The sequence below is a fragment of the Symphalangus syndactylus genome, chromosome 24, assembly GCF_028878055.3.
Source record: "Symphalangus syndactylus isolate Jambi chromosome 24, NHGRI_mSymSyn1-v2.1_pri, whole genome shotgun sequence".
Classification (NCBI taxonomy): Eukaryota; Metazoa; Chordata; class Mammalia; order Primates; family Hylobatidae; genus Symphalangus; species Symphalangus syndactylus.
The window spans coordinates 10,778,886-10,793,438 of NC_072446.2; the positions used below are offsets into that span (position 1 = coordinate 10,778,886).

Below are 14,553 nucleotides of genomic sequence, written 5' to 3' on the forward strand. Positions count from 1 at the left end.
CGGCCTGTTCCGCAGTGACGTTCTGGGCATGGAGGTGACCCTGCCTGCAGGGGCTGCTGGACGAGTCAGGGGGTGTGAGGAGATGACAAAGCAGTTCCAAACCATAGCAACGCCACAGGCCCCAGAACAGGAGAAGCTGCCACTTCCTGGGTCGGAGATGCTGGGGGCGGTTTCCTGGGAGCATGGAATTTGCAGCTTTTCTCATTCTGACATCCAAAGCCAAATTCACAATTCCTCCCTGCACATTTCTAGTTTAGAAAGGTCAGCGGCAGACAGTCCTCAGGAGGCTGCACCTGCAGGGCCTGGAGAGCTCCCGGTGCCAGCTGCCCTCTCAGCCACACTTTCCAAGTTCGTGTTAATCAGAAGGGGCAGACTTCCCTGCTGCAAATTGGAAAACCATGTTCCCCGTCAGATGTGGGAGTAAGCTGGGCTGTCATGGTGATGTCTTCAGGAGAAACGTCTCCATTAACAGGACAACCGGGCCCATCCTCACCCGAGCCCTCTGCTAGTCTGAGAGGATTTGGTCCTTTCACGGGCCCTGTCCCAGCCTAGACTTCCTCAGCCACTGACGCTGCAGGAGGTCAGCCAGGCAGGAAGTGCAGGGGGTCTTTCTTTCCACTGTCCATCAGGAGATGGTGCGCGAGGTCACACGGAGCTTGGGGACCCTCCTGGGACAGGGGCTGTGCCTACGTGACCTCACTTTTTTGGGTTCCCTTTTACAAGCCTGTCTGCGGAGCAGAGCTGAGGAAGAAAGTCCCGCCTTTCAGTCCTAGATCATCAGGCTGAGAAACTCCAAGAGCCAGGACAGCAAAATATCCCAGTTGTGCTAAGATAACAGAGATAACAGCCAGATGCCACTGGTACCCCCTCTGTGGTGTGCAAGCAGATGAGTGCCCTCAAATTCACTGCTCACTCACTCCACAAATAATGTGCCTACCCTGTGCCTGTGAGGGTGGCTTGGGCAGCCCTTTCTTGAGTTTGGGAAAAGTGTCTGATTAGCAGTTGTCAAATCATGGCCCATGGGCTAACCCAGCCCACTCCCTGTTTTTGTAAATGAAGCTTTATTGGAACACGGCCAACCTCTTAGTTGACACATTGCCTGAGGCTGCTTTCACACCACAGTGACAGAAGCTGTGTGGTCACAACGCCTAAAATATTTACCACCTGGCCCTTCGCAGAAAAGGTTTGCTGACTCCAGAGTAAGATCGATGACTGTCTACCTGGGGCAATGTGGGGGTGGCAGAAGCACAAGGCATTAAATAAGGCGGAAGAGCACGATGGAAGCCAGCTCCCTCTCTCGGTGGCCTTCAATCCTGATGACCTTCAAAGAGGAATCTCTGGTTGGTCCTCACGCCTCCAGCACACCCTGCAGCCCCTGCCCCACAGGCCTGGGTAACAAATCGGTGGCAGCCTCTGTTCCCTCGCTGTACGCTTTTCTCTACAGTCAGCTTCTAGCCTGACAAACTATCCCAGTGATCAAACTGTGGTTTGGTATACAATCTCCTTTGAGGATAAACAGTGTGGCGATTCCTCAAAGGTCTAGAGGCAGAACTCCCATTTGACCCATAATCTCATTGCTGAGTATACACCCAAAGGAACAGAAGTCATTCTCTTATAAAGACACATGCATGTGTATGGTCATTGCAGCGCTATTCACAACAGCAAAGACATGGAATCAACCCAAATGCCCATCAATGATAGACTGGATAAAGCAAATGTGGTACATATACACCACGGAATACTATGCAGCCATAAAAAGGAACGAGATCATGTCCTTTGCAGGGACACGGATGGAGGTGGAAGCCATCATCCTCAGCAAACTAAAGTGGGAACAGAAAACCAAACACCACGTGTTCTCACTTATAAGTGGGAGCTGAATGATGAGAACACATGGACACAGGGAGGGGAACAACCCACACTGGGAACTGTGGGAGGGGTGGGGCAGAAGGAGAGCGTCAGGAAGAATAGCTAATGGATACTGGGCTTAATACCGAGGTGATGGGTTGACAGGGGCAGCAAACCACCATGGCACATGTTTACCTAGGTAACAAACCTGCATATCCTATACATGTACCCCTGAACTTAAAATAAAAGTTGAAAAAAAATGAATCACTTTGAGAAGAATTTTAAGTCAATGACAACACAAGCAATGGCCGGATGCAAGAAATCCCGGCCCCAAGGATGGCGAGGTGGGCGCAGCATGGGGGCTATGGCACTGCCATCGGCATCGTCTCTAGCATCCGTGGTGGGCGGGAGGTTGCCCAGTGGGCCCGGGAGATGTGGGACTGGGAAGCTCCCTCAGGATGGGGTTCCAACCCCTGGTGGCTTCCTTCAAGCCCTGAACTGCATTTCACAGGAAAATCTCCAACCAGCCTGGCCCTGAAGGGGTATGGGTGGCCAAGGAAAGCTGAGCCCAGACAGGGGAGGATGCAGCAGAGGCTGGGTGCTGAGGTGGGAGGGCCAGCTCTGTGCAGAGAAGGCAGGTGATATATTTGCAACCAAGTCACCTTGGCTGGGGTGTGGAAGCACGCTGCATTCACTCACGCCAGAGTTTCTGCTATAAATAACCGGTCATTTTGGCTGCTCCCTGGTGGCCAAGGTTAGGGATACAAAGAACTGGGGGGACCCTGCCTGGTGGCTGCTTTCTTCCTCCCATCTCTGCGTTCCAAACGCACAGCCCAGCCTTCTGCATTGAAAGGAATGAGAAACAAAACACACTAAACAGCACGAAGAATGAGAATGACACCTTAAGCACACTCTGGGGACCCTTATTTCCAAAGGGTGGGGTGAGGCTTTTCCACAATGGTTGGGAATTATTTAATGGAATTCTCGCCATCCTTTTATCAAATTATTGCTCAGATTGGGCTGCAATTTTCTTCAAAGGGAAGAAGAAATTGCTCGTTGATGGCCTTGATAATAGAAACACAAATTTGTAAAATAAATTATTTCTGCGGTAAAAGTAATCTCGGGTGACCTTGGGAGCTCCGGGACCAAGAACTTGCAGACAGACCACGGCACGGCGCACGCTGGCCTCGGCGCAATGACCGTCATGGCACCATCCCATCATCCGGGATCTTAGCCATCCATGGAAAGAAATGTGATCAGACCAAAGAAAGGGGTCAGAGGTCAAAGGCCACGATCCACACCCCTGCCCACTGGTTCCACACACAGCAGCCACTTCAAAGTAACCAAGAGAGAAATCACCCCTAACTCACAAAGGCCCATCCACCCCAGAGGACGCAGCTTCCCCGCCTGAGTTTTTCATTGCCCTGTGTAAGGCTTATCTCATTACAGAAAGGGTGAAATCGCGACCTTCTTAGACACCAAATGCGGAACCCGCCCCTGGCTTTGGGATGTCGGGAGAAGAGCCTACTGCTAACGCGCCAAGACCCCCGTGCCAAAGGGAGGGGTCTGCACTCACCCTCACGAGCTGCTGCGGGAAAGGCCCTCGCGAGTTCTCGGGCACGTTGATGGGCGGGATGACCCAGTCCCGTTTGCGCCGCCTCAGCCCGTTGGCGTTCTGGTGCTGGGGCCATGGCAGCAGGGTGTCCTTCGGAGGCGGAGAGGGGTCCAGAGCCACGATCTTCTTTCCTTTCTGTAGCTTTATTTGGAAAGGGGAGAGAAGAGGCAAAGAGGTCCAGTTAGGTTTTGCACAGAGGAAAATGGCATCTGCTAAGACGATCTGTACTGCCCGAGACTGAGAGGGAAGGCGGGTAACGCTGGGACAAGGAACTAAGTGGGCAGGGCGGGATAACGCTGGGACAAGGAGCTACGCATTAGGGGAAAAAAAAAATCAAGTGAGATCCCCATCAATATGATGAGACCGATTACAAAATTAAATGCGGGAAAAAGAAACCATAAAGAAAGAAGAAAATATAGTTGACAATGTCACCAATAGTGTAGACAGGGCTTTTTAAGCCCACCCAAAACGATGCAAGAGATCACAAAAGACAAGACAAATACGTTTTCCCACAAAACTCCTGTTTATGAAAACAGACCCAAAAGGCAATTGACACATTTGCAAAATATGATTTACAACAATTTGACACAAGGTTAATAGTCACTATATAAAGCACTCTTAGAAATAAGAAAATAAAATGGAATGTTGTTTCCTAACAAGAAAAGGACATGAATAGATAATTCACAGCAAAACAAATATAAATGATCAATAAACTTATGAAAAATGTCCACATCTCCCAGTAATCAAATAATGCATATCAAAGTAATATATCCTTTTTACCTGTCAGATTGACAAGGCTGAGCGAAATGAATCTGCAACACTGGGGGTGTGCAGTGAGTCAGTGGGTGGAGACTGATGGGAGTCAGTGGGTGGAGGCTGATGGCTGAGGGTGTAGGATTTGGCCTTAGACCCCACCTGTGTGTATGTACAAAAGCTCACGTGACGCGGGGCAAAGTCCCTTCATCTCTCACAATCCTGGGTTCTTCTCTGACAGAAGGGAGATGGTAGCAGTAGCCCTGAGTTTAGGGACTGCTATGGGAGTGACATCAGATGACAATGAGAAAATGCCCAGCCCATGCTTAGCAGAGGGCCCAGGCTGTCAGGACTGACACTGACGCAGCTCCTGCTGCTGGGGCCCCGTGGTCACTCAGCACAGCCCTCTGCCTCCCAGTTGCCAGTGACTATCAAGAGCCTCAAAAAGGATGGTCCCTTTTGATCCAGCTGGAAATCTGTCCCCAGAAAACTCTAGGTGGACCAAAGTCCCTATAGACAGATGTTTACTTTGGATGTTTTTAAACAAGTAAAAATACCAGAGCACAAATCTGAATGTCTGACAGTGAATTCTAAATGCATTACACTGTGCTCATGTCTTGGAATATTACAGTCATTAAAAGTTACTCTTTTAGGACTGACATGAAAAATGTCCATAAAATATTAGTAAGTGGAGAAATAGCACCAAAGCATACATACAGCATCAACTGCACCTGCATTTTTTCCTTTTTTTTTTTTGAGATGGAGTCTCACTGTGTCACCCAGGCTGGAGTGCGGTGGCACGATCTCGGCTCACTGCAACCTCTGCCTCCTGGGTTTAAGCGACTCTCCTGCCTCAGCCTCCTGAGTAGCTGGAATTACAGGAGACCGCCACCACATCTGGCTAATTTTTGCATTTTTAATAGAGATGGGGTTTTGCCATGTTGGCCAGGCTGCTCTCAAACTCCCGACCTCTGGTGATCTGCCCGTTTTGGCCTTCCAAAGTGCTGGGATTACAGGCGTGAGCCACCATGCCCAGCCTCAACTGCAATTTTTTAAAGGATAGAAAAAGAGCCTAGGCGTGGTGGCTCACGCCTGTAATCCCAGCACTTTGGGAGGTCGAGGCAGCCGGATCACCTGAGGTCAGGAGTTCGAGACCAGCCTGGCCAACATGGTGAAACCCCATCTCTACTAAAAATCTAAAATTAGCCAGGTGTGGTGGCATGTGCCTGTAGTCCCAGTTACTTAGGAGGCTGACACAGGAGAATCACTTGAACCCGGGAGGTGGAGGTTGCAGTGAGCCAGGATTGTGCCATTGCACTCTAGCCTGGGGAAAAAGAGCGAAACTCTGTCTCAAAAAAAAAAAAAAAAAAAAGAAAAAAGGAATGTAAGAAAATACATGAAAATACACACACTGGTTTTCTCTGGTCACCAGGGAGTTCTGTTGTCATATTCTACTTCCTTCCTTTTACCTTTCTGTGTTTTCTTTTTTTTTTTTGAGACGGAGTCTCACTCTGTCGCCCAGGCTGGAGTGCAGTGGTGCGATCTTGGCTCACTGCAAGCTCTGCCTCCCGGGCTCACGCCATTCTCCTGCCTCAGCCTCCTGAGTAGCTGGGACTACAGGTGCCCGGCACCATGCCCAGCCAATTTTTTGTATTTTTAGTAGAGACGGGGTTTCACCGTGTTAGCCAGGATGGTCTCGATCTCCTGACCTCGTGATCCTCCCGTCTTGGCCTCCCAAAGTGCTGGGATTACAGGTGTGAGCCACCGCGCCCGGCCCCTTTCTGTGTTTCGTAAATGTGATAGTGCACATGACTCCTGTGGCTGACAGCGCCAACAGAATGTCACACATATATGTGGCGTCCATGCGTCTGCCGCATCGGGTCCAGTGCAGGGTGCCCACATGGCATGTCTCACCACAATCTTCGTGGTTGATGCTCATTTTATCTGAATTACAGAGGCAGTAGGATATGAGAGTTCACATGGTGGAGAACGGACCTTGCACCAGGGCAGCCCAAGGCAGGGAGGACAAAGCTGGCCGAGAGGTGTCTGACCACAGGCTGCCCCTCCAGGCACAGTGGGGGTCCACACCACCGTTTGCCTCAATTAATAAAACCCAGGAGGCTTCCATGGGGCACTCCCAGCCTTGCTTAGAAAGGAGCTATGTGAGGTGCAAACATGGAGACCCAGGGGTCTCGACTTCAGCCCCCCATGATGACAAGGGGCGGGGGCTTTTCTAGGCTCCTCAGGGGCCTTTGAAGAGCTTCCAGGACAGTCCTAGCTGCACATTCTCCCTGGAACCCAGCACAGACAACTGGACTCCATGGTTTCCTTGCCCAGACCAGTGGCCTGTGCCTCATAGGTACTGAATGTCTGATGAGCATGACAGCAGGATTCTGCATCTGGCTCTTCCACTGAAGACATCCCACCTGTCCTCCAAGACCTAGCCCCAGACAGACAGCACCTCCCTGGGAGCTGGTCTTTACCTTGGGGATATGACAATTTAGGTTAATACGCACTAAGCTTTGATGAGAAAGACCAGATTAATCCCACTGCTCAGAGTGGCTTGAAATAACGCCAGCATAGCCAACAGGAACAATGATAATAGCTGTGGCGTGCACTCGGTTCCAGGCTCCAGGCCAAATGCTGTTCCAGGCAGTCTCCCCCTGAATCCTCCCTCTCACCAGTTCAGCGGGGAGCACCATCATTCTCACTTTCCTACCATGGAAGGCCAAGGCACTCGTGAAGCCCATGCAGCCCGTTCAGCAGAGGCAGGATTCGGATGCCAGGAGTGTGACCCCAAGGCCAGAGCACCTGAAAGTGCCACCCCTCCCTTCTGTGGTCTCTGTTTGTGAAATCGAATCCCCTTTGCTGGACCTCAGGAAGGTCCTGGACTGGGCAGAAATCGATCTTCCCATGGAACAGAGGGGGAACCAGGGAAAAAGGCGGTCTAAGTGATATTTCCTGCACCCACCTGGGATGTGTTCCATAAATCCCAGACTGGGGAGAAACAGGTCTGAGCTCCCAGGCTGGTCCCAGGACCAGCAGCTCAGCGCCCTGTGGAGCTCATTAGGAATGCAGGTTCCTAGGTCTCACCTAAGACTTAACAACTCTGGGGTGGGGCCGCCAACCAGGCCTGAGATGTTCTGCAGTTGGAGAACAGGGGGTCTCCCAGCCCACAGGCAATTGGGGATCCACTTCTGGAGAAGGGTGATGGAGCATGATGTTTGTTCTTGAGCAGGTCTGCACGAGGGCAGGCAGCCTGGGCAGCTCTCTCCCAGATGAGGGCGAGGGGAGCCTCTGGCACAGCCGCTAGGAGGGGCCCTCTGGCCATCTGCAGCTCCCCTGCATCTCCCAGCAGGAGACCGAGGCAGAGACTGGCTGGTCTCTCCCACCTGGTGGTGCTTCAGAACCAGCAGCAGCTCACCAGGACCCTCTGAATCTCAGACTCCGAGTTTTAAAGGGTTTCCATACAGCTGTTTTTAAAAAAAATCCTTCATTTTCATTTGCTTAGGATAAGCTCGCATGGCGTTAATTTCCCTAGTGTTGTTTAAATAAATTGCACATATTTGCTACTATTTTAAAGCTGCGAGACAAATGTAATAACAAAATCTGGTGAAAATCAGCGCCAGACCTGTGCAGGCTTCTGCCTGGAAGATGCACCCGCTTCCCTGGAAGAAAATGTCAACCACAATTAGCACTCACCCTGGTCGAACAAGCATGTTCTTTTGAACACGCAGTCATCTTGGGCCCATTCAGAAGACGTCACACAAACACTGATGCATAATTATACTCATTAAAAATCATGCTTCCAGTTACGCTTAAAAATATTTTCTAACAGATGACACCTGCTGATTCTCCCTGGTGCATGTCTTTCTTCTATATTTCTGAGTGAATGAAGACTGAGCATTGGGTGACGACTTAAGGGTGACCTCTACTACACCATTACCAGAAACTAGATAGTACACATGCGCACATGTGTATACAGGCACTATGCACACATGTATGCATGCATGTACACACATGCGCATATAGATATATATGAATGCACACGTCAAGTATGCACAGATGTATGGGTATATGACTACATGTACACACAGGCACAAATGCATGTGTATGAATACATGTGTGTTTATGCATTCTACACATACACAGGTATGCATATGCTTCTGTGTGTTTGTGTGTCTGTGTGTGTGTGTATACAGCACATCACAACTTTCTCAAAACCAACAGCCCAGCAGCAAGATATCTTGGCCGTGCCCACTCCCCGCATCCTGACAGTTTGGCTCAAGCTAGAAGTCCTGTAACTAGCAGGGTCCAGGAGGGTCCTGGTGGCTGAGCTGGTATTTGGGGTCCAACCAAGCTTGTGCCTGCAGATCTGCAGAATCAGGAGCTCCAAGGAAGCTGCGCACCGTCACCTCCATCCAGTCACTGACGCCTGGGAAGATGCGTAAGGGGGCAGCTTCCCGGAGCTGCTGGCAGCCTGCAGGACGGCTCCCCAAGCATGTTCCATGGATCCCTCCCTGGCAGGATGAGACCTGGGCTGTGGGCCTACTTTCATCTCCCATGAGTGTTTCTGGGCCTGGAAACTGGCCCTGTCGCCCATGAAGAGGCCAGTCTCCCTGGGCTGCAGTGTCCCATACCCCACAGTTCCCCTCCTGCGCTCCCTCCTCTTCCCCGTGCCTTTGACTCTGCCCTGCTTCAGCCCCACTGGGCTCCCTGATGCACTCTCGGCTCCCTCAAAGCCCTGCCTATAGGGCAGTGGGCAGGAGCGGCCCAAAGTACCCACTCTGGCCTCCAGCCTATAGGGTTTCAGCTCACCCCCCAGGTGCCGGGGACCGGACATCCACCTCCACCGCCCGAGGCTCTGCTCCCGCCCCTCTCTCTGCCTGGGCGCTTCATCCTCATGCCAGGCTCAACTTAAGGCACCTCCCCTGGCAGGCCACACTCCACACTGCAGGGAACACCTGCTCTGGTGCCACCCTGGACCCGGTCCTAGTCCCACACGTTAGGGAGGTACCACAGCCCCGGTGGGGGCAGCAGGGCCCTGATAGCCACACTTTCTATGGAGCAAACTCAGTGGACAGACTTAAGCCACTGCATCCACACACAGTTACTGATACCACCCTTGAGCCAGGAGACGACAAAGCAAATGGCCCTCAGCCTGTCTCCTGCATGCTCATGTGGGGGTGGGGTGCAGCCATGACCTCAGGGACGCCGTCCTGAGTCCTGCACAGGTCCTGGCCCTGCCCAAGTGACTTCCCAGGCACAGTCTCATTTAGTCCTCAGGGCAGCCCACAGAGGACATCAAGCTCAAGGGGTGAAGTCTCGCTCAAGCTTGGAAGGCCAGGACTGGAGCCCAAGCTGTCTGAACTGCAGCCCACCATCCTGATGGGCCCATCCCACCACGTCCCACAGGGCCCACGATTAGTGCAGAGTCAGAATCAGGCAGGAGGTTCAAACTGGCACCAAGTCACACACAATCAGTCCATTGGGGACTTGGGGACAGAAATTGTCATGGTGGGTATTATACCTCGGTCAGGGCACTGAAGGGTGAACAGGAGTTTGCCAGGCAGGACGGGCCAGGAAGGGGGCACAGACAGTGGCACAGGACAGTGTGGATGCCTCAGAAACCAGGCAGACACCACTATTATTTGGGGCCTGGAAAGAAAGCAGGGTGGGGGCATCACAGGCTTCGAGGTTAACAGAGCTGCGTGGAGCATGGCTTTGCTCTCCACTGCCCAAGTCAGGATTTATTTCATCCCCGACCTCAGTCCCTCATCTGTGAAATGGGGTGATCAGGAAGTCCCCCTGCCAGCTGTGGGGTGAATGCGGTACTGTCCAGGGAGCACTGACAGACGTGGGGACCTTCAGCCCTGCTGTCGGAAGAAACCTGAGAAGGGGCAGAGCTGGGGGTGGAGCTCCTAAAAGCAGGGCAGGACTTCCAGAGGGCAGAGAAGGAGAGGGCAAGGCTCCTGCAGCCTGGAGTCTGGGTCAAGGGGGGCCTGGGATGAGCTCTGAGTGTTCAGGGGCTAGGGCTGGGGTGCGGGCAAACTCGGGGTGTCCCACAACCCTAATATCCCAGGAAGGGAAACTGAGGCCCAGGGCAGTGGAAGAATTGGTCCAAATTGCCTGGCTAGGGAGAGCTGGGGCCAAGTGGCAAGGGAGACTGAGGGTGGAGTAGGGAGGGGAGGGTCAGGGACTGCTCTGGTGAGGGCACCGTGAGCAAAGTGGGCTCCTGGACCCAGACCGAGGGGCCTGCCAGGGAGGGAGGTGTGGGCCCAGGCTCCTTCCTGGGTGGCCTAGTGGGGTCCTAGAGAACCCAGGGCTAGGCCCAGCAACCACGGTCCCTCTACCCGACCCATACTTTCCACCTGGGAGCCAATCCCAGAGGCACGGGGGTGGGCCTAAGGGTCCAGCTGGCCAATCAGAGCCCGGCATTCCACCTGGCCAGGTGACTGCTCCAGGGAAGGCAGGTGACCCCAGCAGGGGACTTTCCCGGGGCTGCTGGAAGGGGTGGGCTCTCCTCCCTGGATGAGGGTTCGGGATGGGAGGGTGAGAGCCCTGCCAGCTCCTTCCCCCACAGGCACCAGGGGAGGCCGCCCGGATCAGCCCCTGCCTCCCGCTTCCTGACTCCTGGCCCCAGTCTTGCTGTTCCTGAAACGTGCCATGCCCAGGCTGGTCCCTACCAGGACAGGCTCCTCAGAGTCTGTTCACACTTGGCCTCCTTGGCCTGGACAGCAACCTGGAGACACCGCACTCCTCCTCCTCCTCCTCCTCTTCCCTCTCTCCTTACACCCTAAGGCTGCTCTGCTGCAGCTGAGCTGAGAGCCCGGCCTGTCTGTTTGCAGATGACATCTGTGAGCCCTGCAACTGTGGCTTCGTGGCTTCAGCTACCTTTCCTGGGATGGACCCCAGGGTGAGTCGCTGGCCTCAGTATCATGTGCAGCCATTGGCCGGCTGGGGATGGCGGTCCACCGGTCGAACAGAGCCCAGGGGTGGAGAGAGTCTGCAGCCTGGGGCGTCATCAGAGCCTGGAGCAGTGTGCCCCAGACGCCTGGTAAATGGTGTCACCACTCCCGCCTCTTGCTTGCACGAGGCTGTGGGAGGTCCACCCTCGGGACCCCTCCGAGCCCTGAGCAGCCAGGAGTGGCAGCAGATGAGCTTGTCCAGGGGCCCAGGTTCCAGGGTCAGAGCCCACCTGCCCAGTGCTGAGTGGGGACAGGGCCATTTCCCCAGGGGGCAGATGAAGGGTGTGGGAGCCTGAGGCCCCCAGGGATGTGTCTACAAGGTGCAGGTGACTCTAAACCTGCCTGCTTCTTAATCAGCTTTTATTTACAAAGCGCTTCTCATTTCAGATCACCTCTCCCCACTAAGCCCTAATCAACTGTGCTTCCTATCGAATGCATTCTGCTGATCCTACTCTAAGATGGTGATTTATGGAGGCAGCGGCAGCAGGAGCCTCCAGGTACGGGTCCTAGTGCTGGGCCCTGCGACCTGCATGAGGCTTCCACTCTCTCTGGGCCTCGGTTTCCCTGCTGATGGGAGGGGCTGGTGAGCTCTATGCTCTGGAGCTACCCGGACGCCTGGGATGTGGGCAGCAGTGGGGATAGGAGTGATGTTAGAAGCTGAAGGCTGGGGCACCTTGGGGAGCGGAAGCTTCACTTCACATCTGGGGAGGAAGGTGCCGCGAAACTGCCACTGATGGGGTGGATGCACGACAAAGCCCCATGCGTAAGTGGAGCTTGGCTTTTTAGAGATAAAATGACAGCCTGGGCTCCAGTGGGCTGCTAGGGGGGCCCTGTGTGGAAGGTGTGTTCATCTCCACCCATGGCTCGAGGGGTCTGGGTGGTCTCACGGTCTTTCTGGATGAACTCTTTTCCGGCCCCGGGTCTCTCTGTACAGGCTTCCAGGACCAATCTCAAATGCAGGTATCCTCTCTCTTCCCAGGGATACAGTGACCAATCCCTCACACTCAAGAATATATAAATTGTGATTCGGGGAAGTGATGAGAGGTAAATGAGCTTAGGACAAAAGGAAGGCACGCAGACAAAGACAACTTCCGTTCCACTGGAAGTCCACGGCCCTGGGTTCACGGGCAAGGTGCATGTTGAGAAAACCACACTAGCCCCCATGTCCACACCTGCACCCTGCGGCGGCCTGTGCTCTCCCCAGGGCCTAATTCTGCCCTGCCGGCTTCTCGGGGTCACAACATTTTATTTTCTTAAGTTCCTGGCAGCCCTGCTCCCCGCCTGGGTCTTGCTCTCCTGTCTGTGTGATGAGGCTGTAACTGGCTGTGGCTGCGAGGTGAGGTCTCCAGGGACAGCTCAGTATCAGCAAAACGCGGGTCATTTCCCTCCCCTCATCACTCCCAAGTGAGAGACGAAGAATGCAAAACTGACCTGGGGCAGGCTTTACGTGATTGTCTTTTTCTGTTTTTTGAGAAAGAAAAAAACAGTGTTAAGGAAAGAATATAATCATATGCACCTCCCAAGCTACATGCAAAAAGTTATCATTTGTTATATTTTTTATTCTCGAATCCATGCATCTGTTAGGAGCCTGGAATTACGAACAGCCAAGGAGGAACCCTGGCTTTTAAGCGAAGGGACAGATGCTAAAACACTCAGAGGTGAAGCCACACAGGGGAGGGCAGCCACCAAGACCCGGCTTCCATTCAGAAACTCCCAGAGCGCCTTCCATGGAAGACGAGGGGTCTTTCCCCACAATCTTGGTCTGGCCGGGGCATGGGAGCTCGTTCGCAGGTGAATGGTGATCAACTATTTTAACATTTCCTTGTGGTAGAGACGCAGATAGCAGGTCCTACTCCAGACCCTCTGGACGCATTGCATGAGGCTCTCTGCAGGGTGGACAAGCTCCCTGGGCATCCTGAACTGAGCACCCGCTCCGCAGTGCTGTAGCCATCGCATGAAAATGCCTCCCAGAGGCACAGATGCCAGAGCAGGCCTCTTGAATAGATGGGCTGAGATGGGGTGGACCTGATCAAAACCCCAGTGTGGCGCAGATGGAACAGGGGAACAGGGCGTGGGTTCCCTGAGCATGGGTTATTAGTTGTGGGGGGCCTGATGCTCCTGCCAAGTTCCGTGAGGAAGAGCGAGCATCCCTTGTTCCTAGTTGAAGTCATTACCCTCAAGAGATGGCATAAACATGGAAATTGCTTCAAATTCCCTGACACCAGATCCGTAGTATGTTTCTAAGGGAAGCCGGCAGCCCCGGCCTTTGGCGATAGGTCACAGATGGCGGTGGTGGCATCCCTCGCTTGTCAGCCCTCCCAGCAGCCAGGTCCTGCACTGATCCTGCTGGACATGTCCTTAGCATCTGAAGTTCCCCACAATGTTGAGAAAATGGCATGGCACAAGTCCACCCGATTCTACAAAAGCATTTATGGGAATGTTTTCAAATCAGTTTCTGCTGGGACATGACCTCTGGTCACCGTACCGGCTGTTGCCATGGTCAAGGTGCTCTGTGTCAGCTTGTTGGGGTGCACCTGCCCCCCTCCTGGAAAGGTATAACTGCGGTGTAACTGCTGGCTCTCATTACCCAAGAAAGTGGCTCTTTGGGGAGGTCCCCATGCCACTGGATTTCTCTGATAGGCAGCATAGCCCTGTGAACCCGTAATGCTGAGAGACAAGGCTTCTGTAGCCGCAGAGCCTGGGGGTCCGATTTGCATAAGCAGATAAACTAGACCCAGTGTCAAGGAATGGTGAGAAGACACAGAGGGGATTGTGCTTCTTCACTTCCCTGATTTTGCTGCCTCTCCTTGTCTTCCAGGCTGGACAGAGTGCAGCAGGAGCCATTCCACCAAGGAAGAGAAGAATATTTGCAACAGCCCCGAGCTGGGAATTCTGCTGGATCCACTCCACACACCCCTGTGAGCCATGTGGGGAAAATAGAGCCCTCCTTTTCTGTGAAGATAAAAATGGAGGTGGCAAATGTCTCTAGAAGTAGAAATGTGGGTGAACAGTGGGTACTGAAGATGGTTTTTGGTGTGAATGAGAAAGTTAATCATCATGAGAGAATTCAGCTCAGAGAGCAGAACTTTCTTTACATACCAGATGCTGGCCAGTCCCGCTGTGTGGTCACATCAGGCATAAGATGCATCTAACTTGTGGATTTCATTTTGTTTCCAACATGCCTCATGACTGTGTAGAATGGTGACGGGCACAGAACAGATCTCGGAGGTGCCACTAGAGAGTGCCTACGAAACGGTCTTACTCTGACTTGGGGAAGTCCACCACCTGCAGACTGGATGGCCCAGGGAAACAGTGCAGGGGAGCTCCTGCCCCCTGGCCTATCCCCACAGCAGAGCCAGGTGGGCCCTGGGG

At 53.3% G+C, this 14,553-nt stretch overlaps 1 protein-coding gene across 1 annotated transcript in view; it reads right to left on the reverse strand.

The window, feature by feature from the left end:
- The window catches only part of CDH4 (cadherin 4), a 675,895-nt gene that overhangs the window by 162,725 nt on the left and 498,617 nt on the right, over nt 1-14,553 (reverse strand). Inside the window, exon 4 of the mRNA XM_055265685.2 lies at nt 3,422-3,601. Coding sequence (XP_055121660.2) covers nt 3,422-3,601 — 180 coding nt within the window. The remainder of the gene's footprint in view (nt 1-3,421; nt 3,602-14,553) is intronic.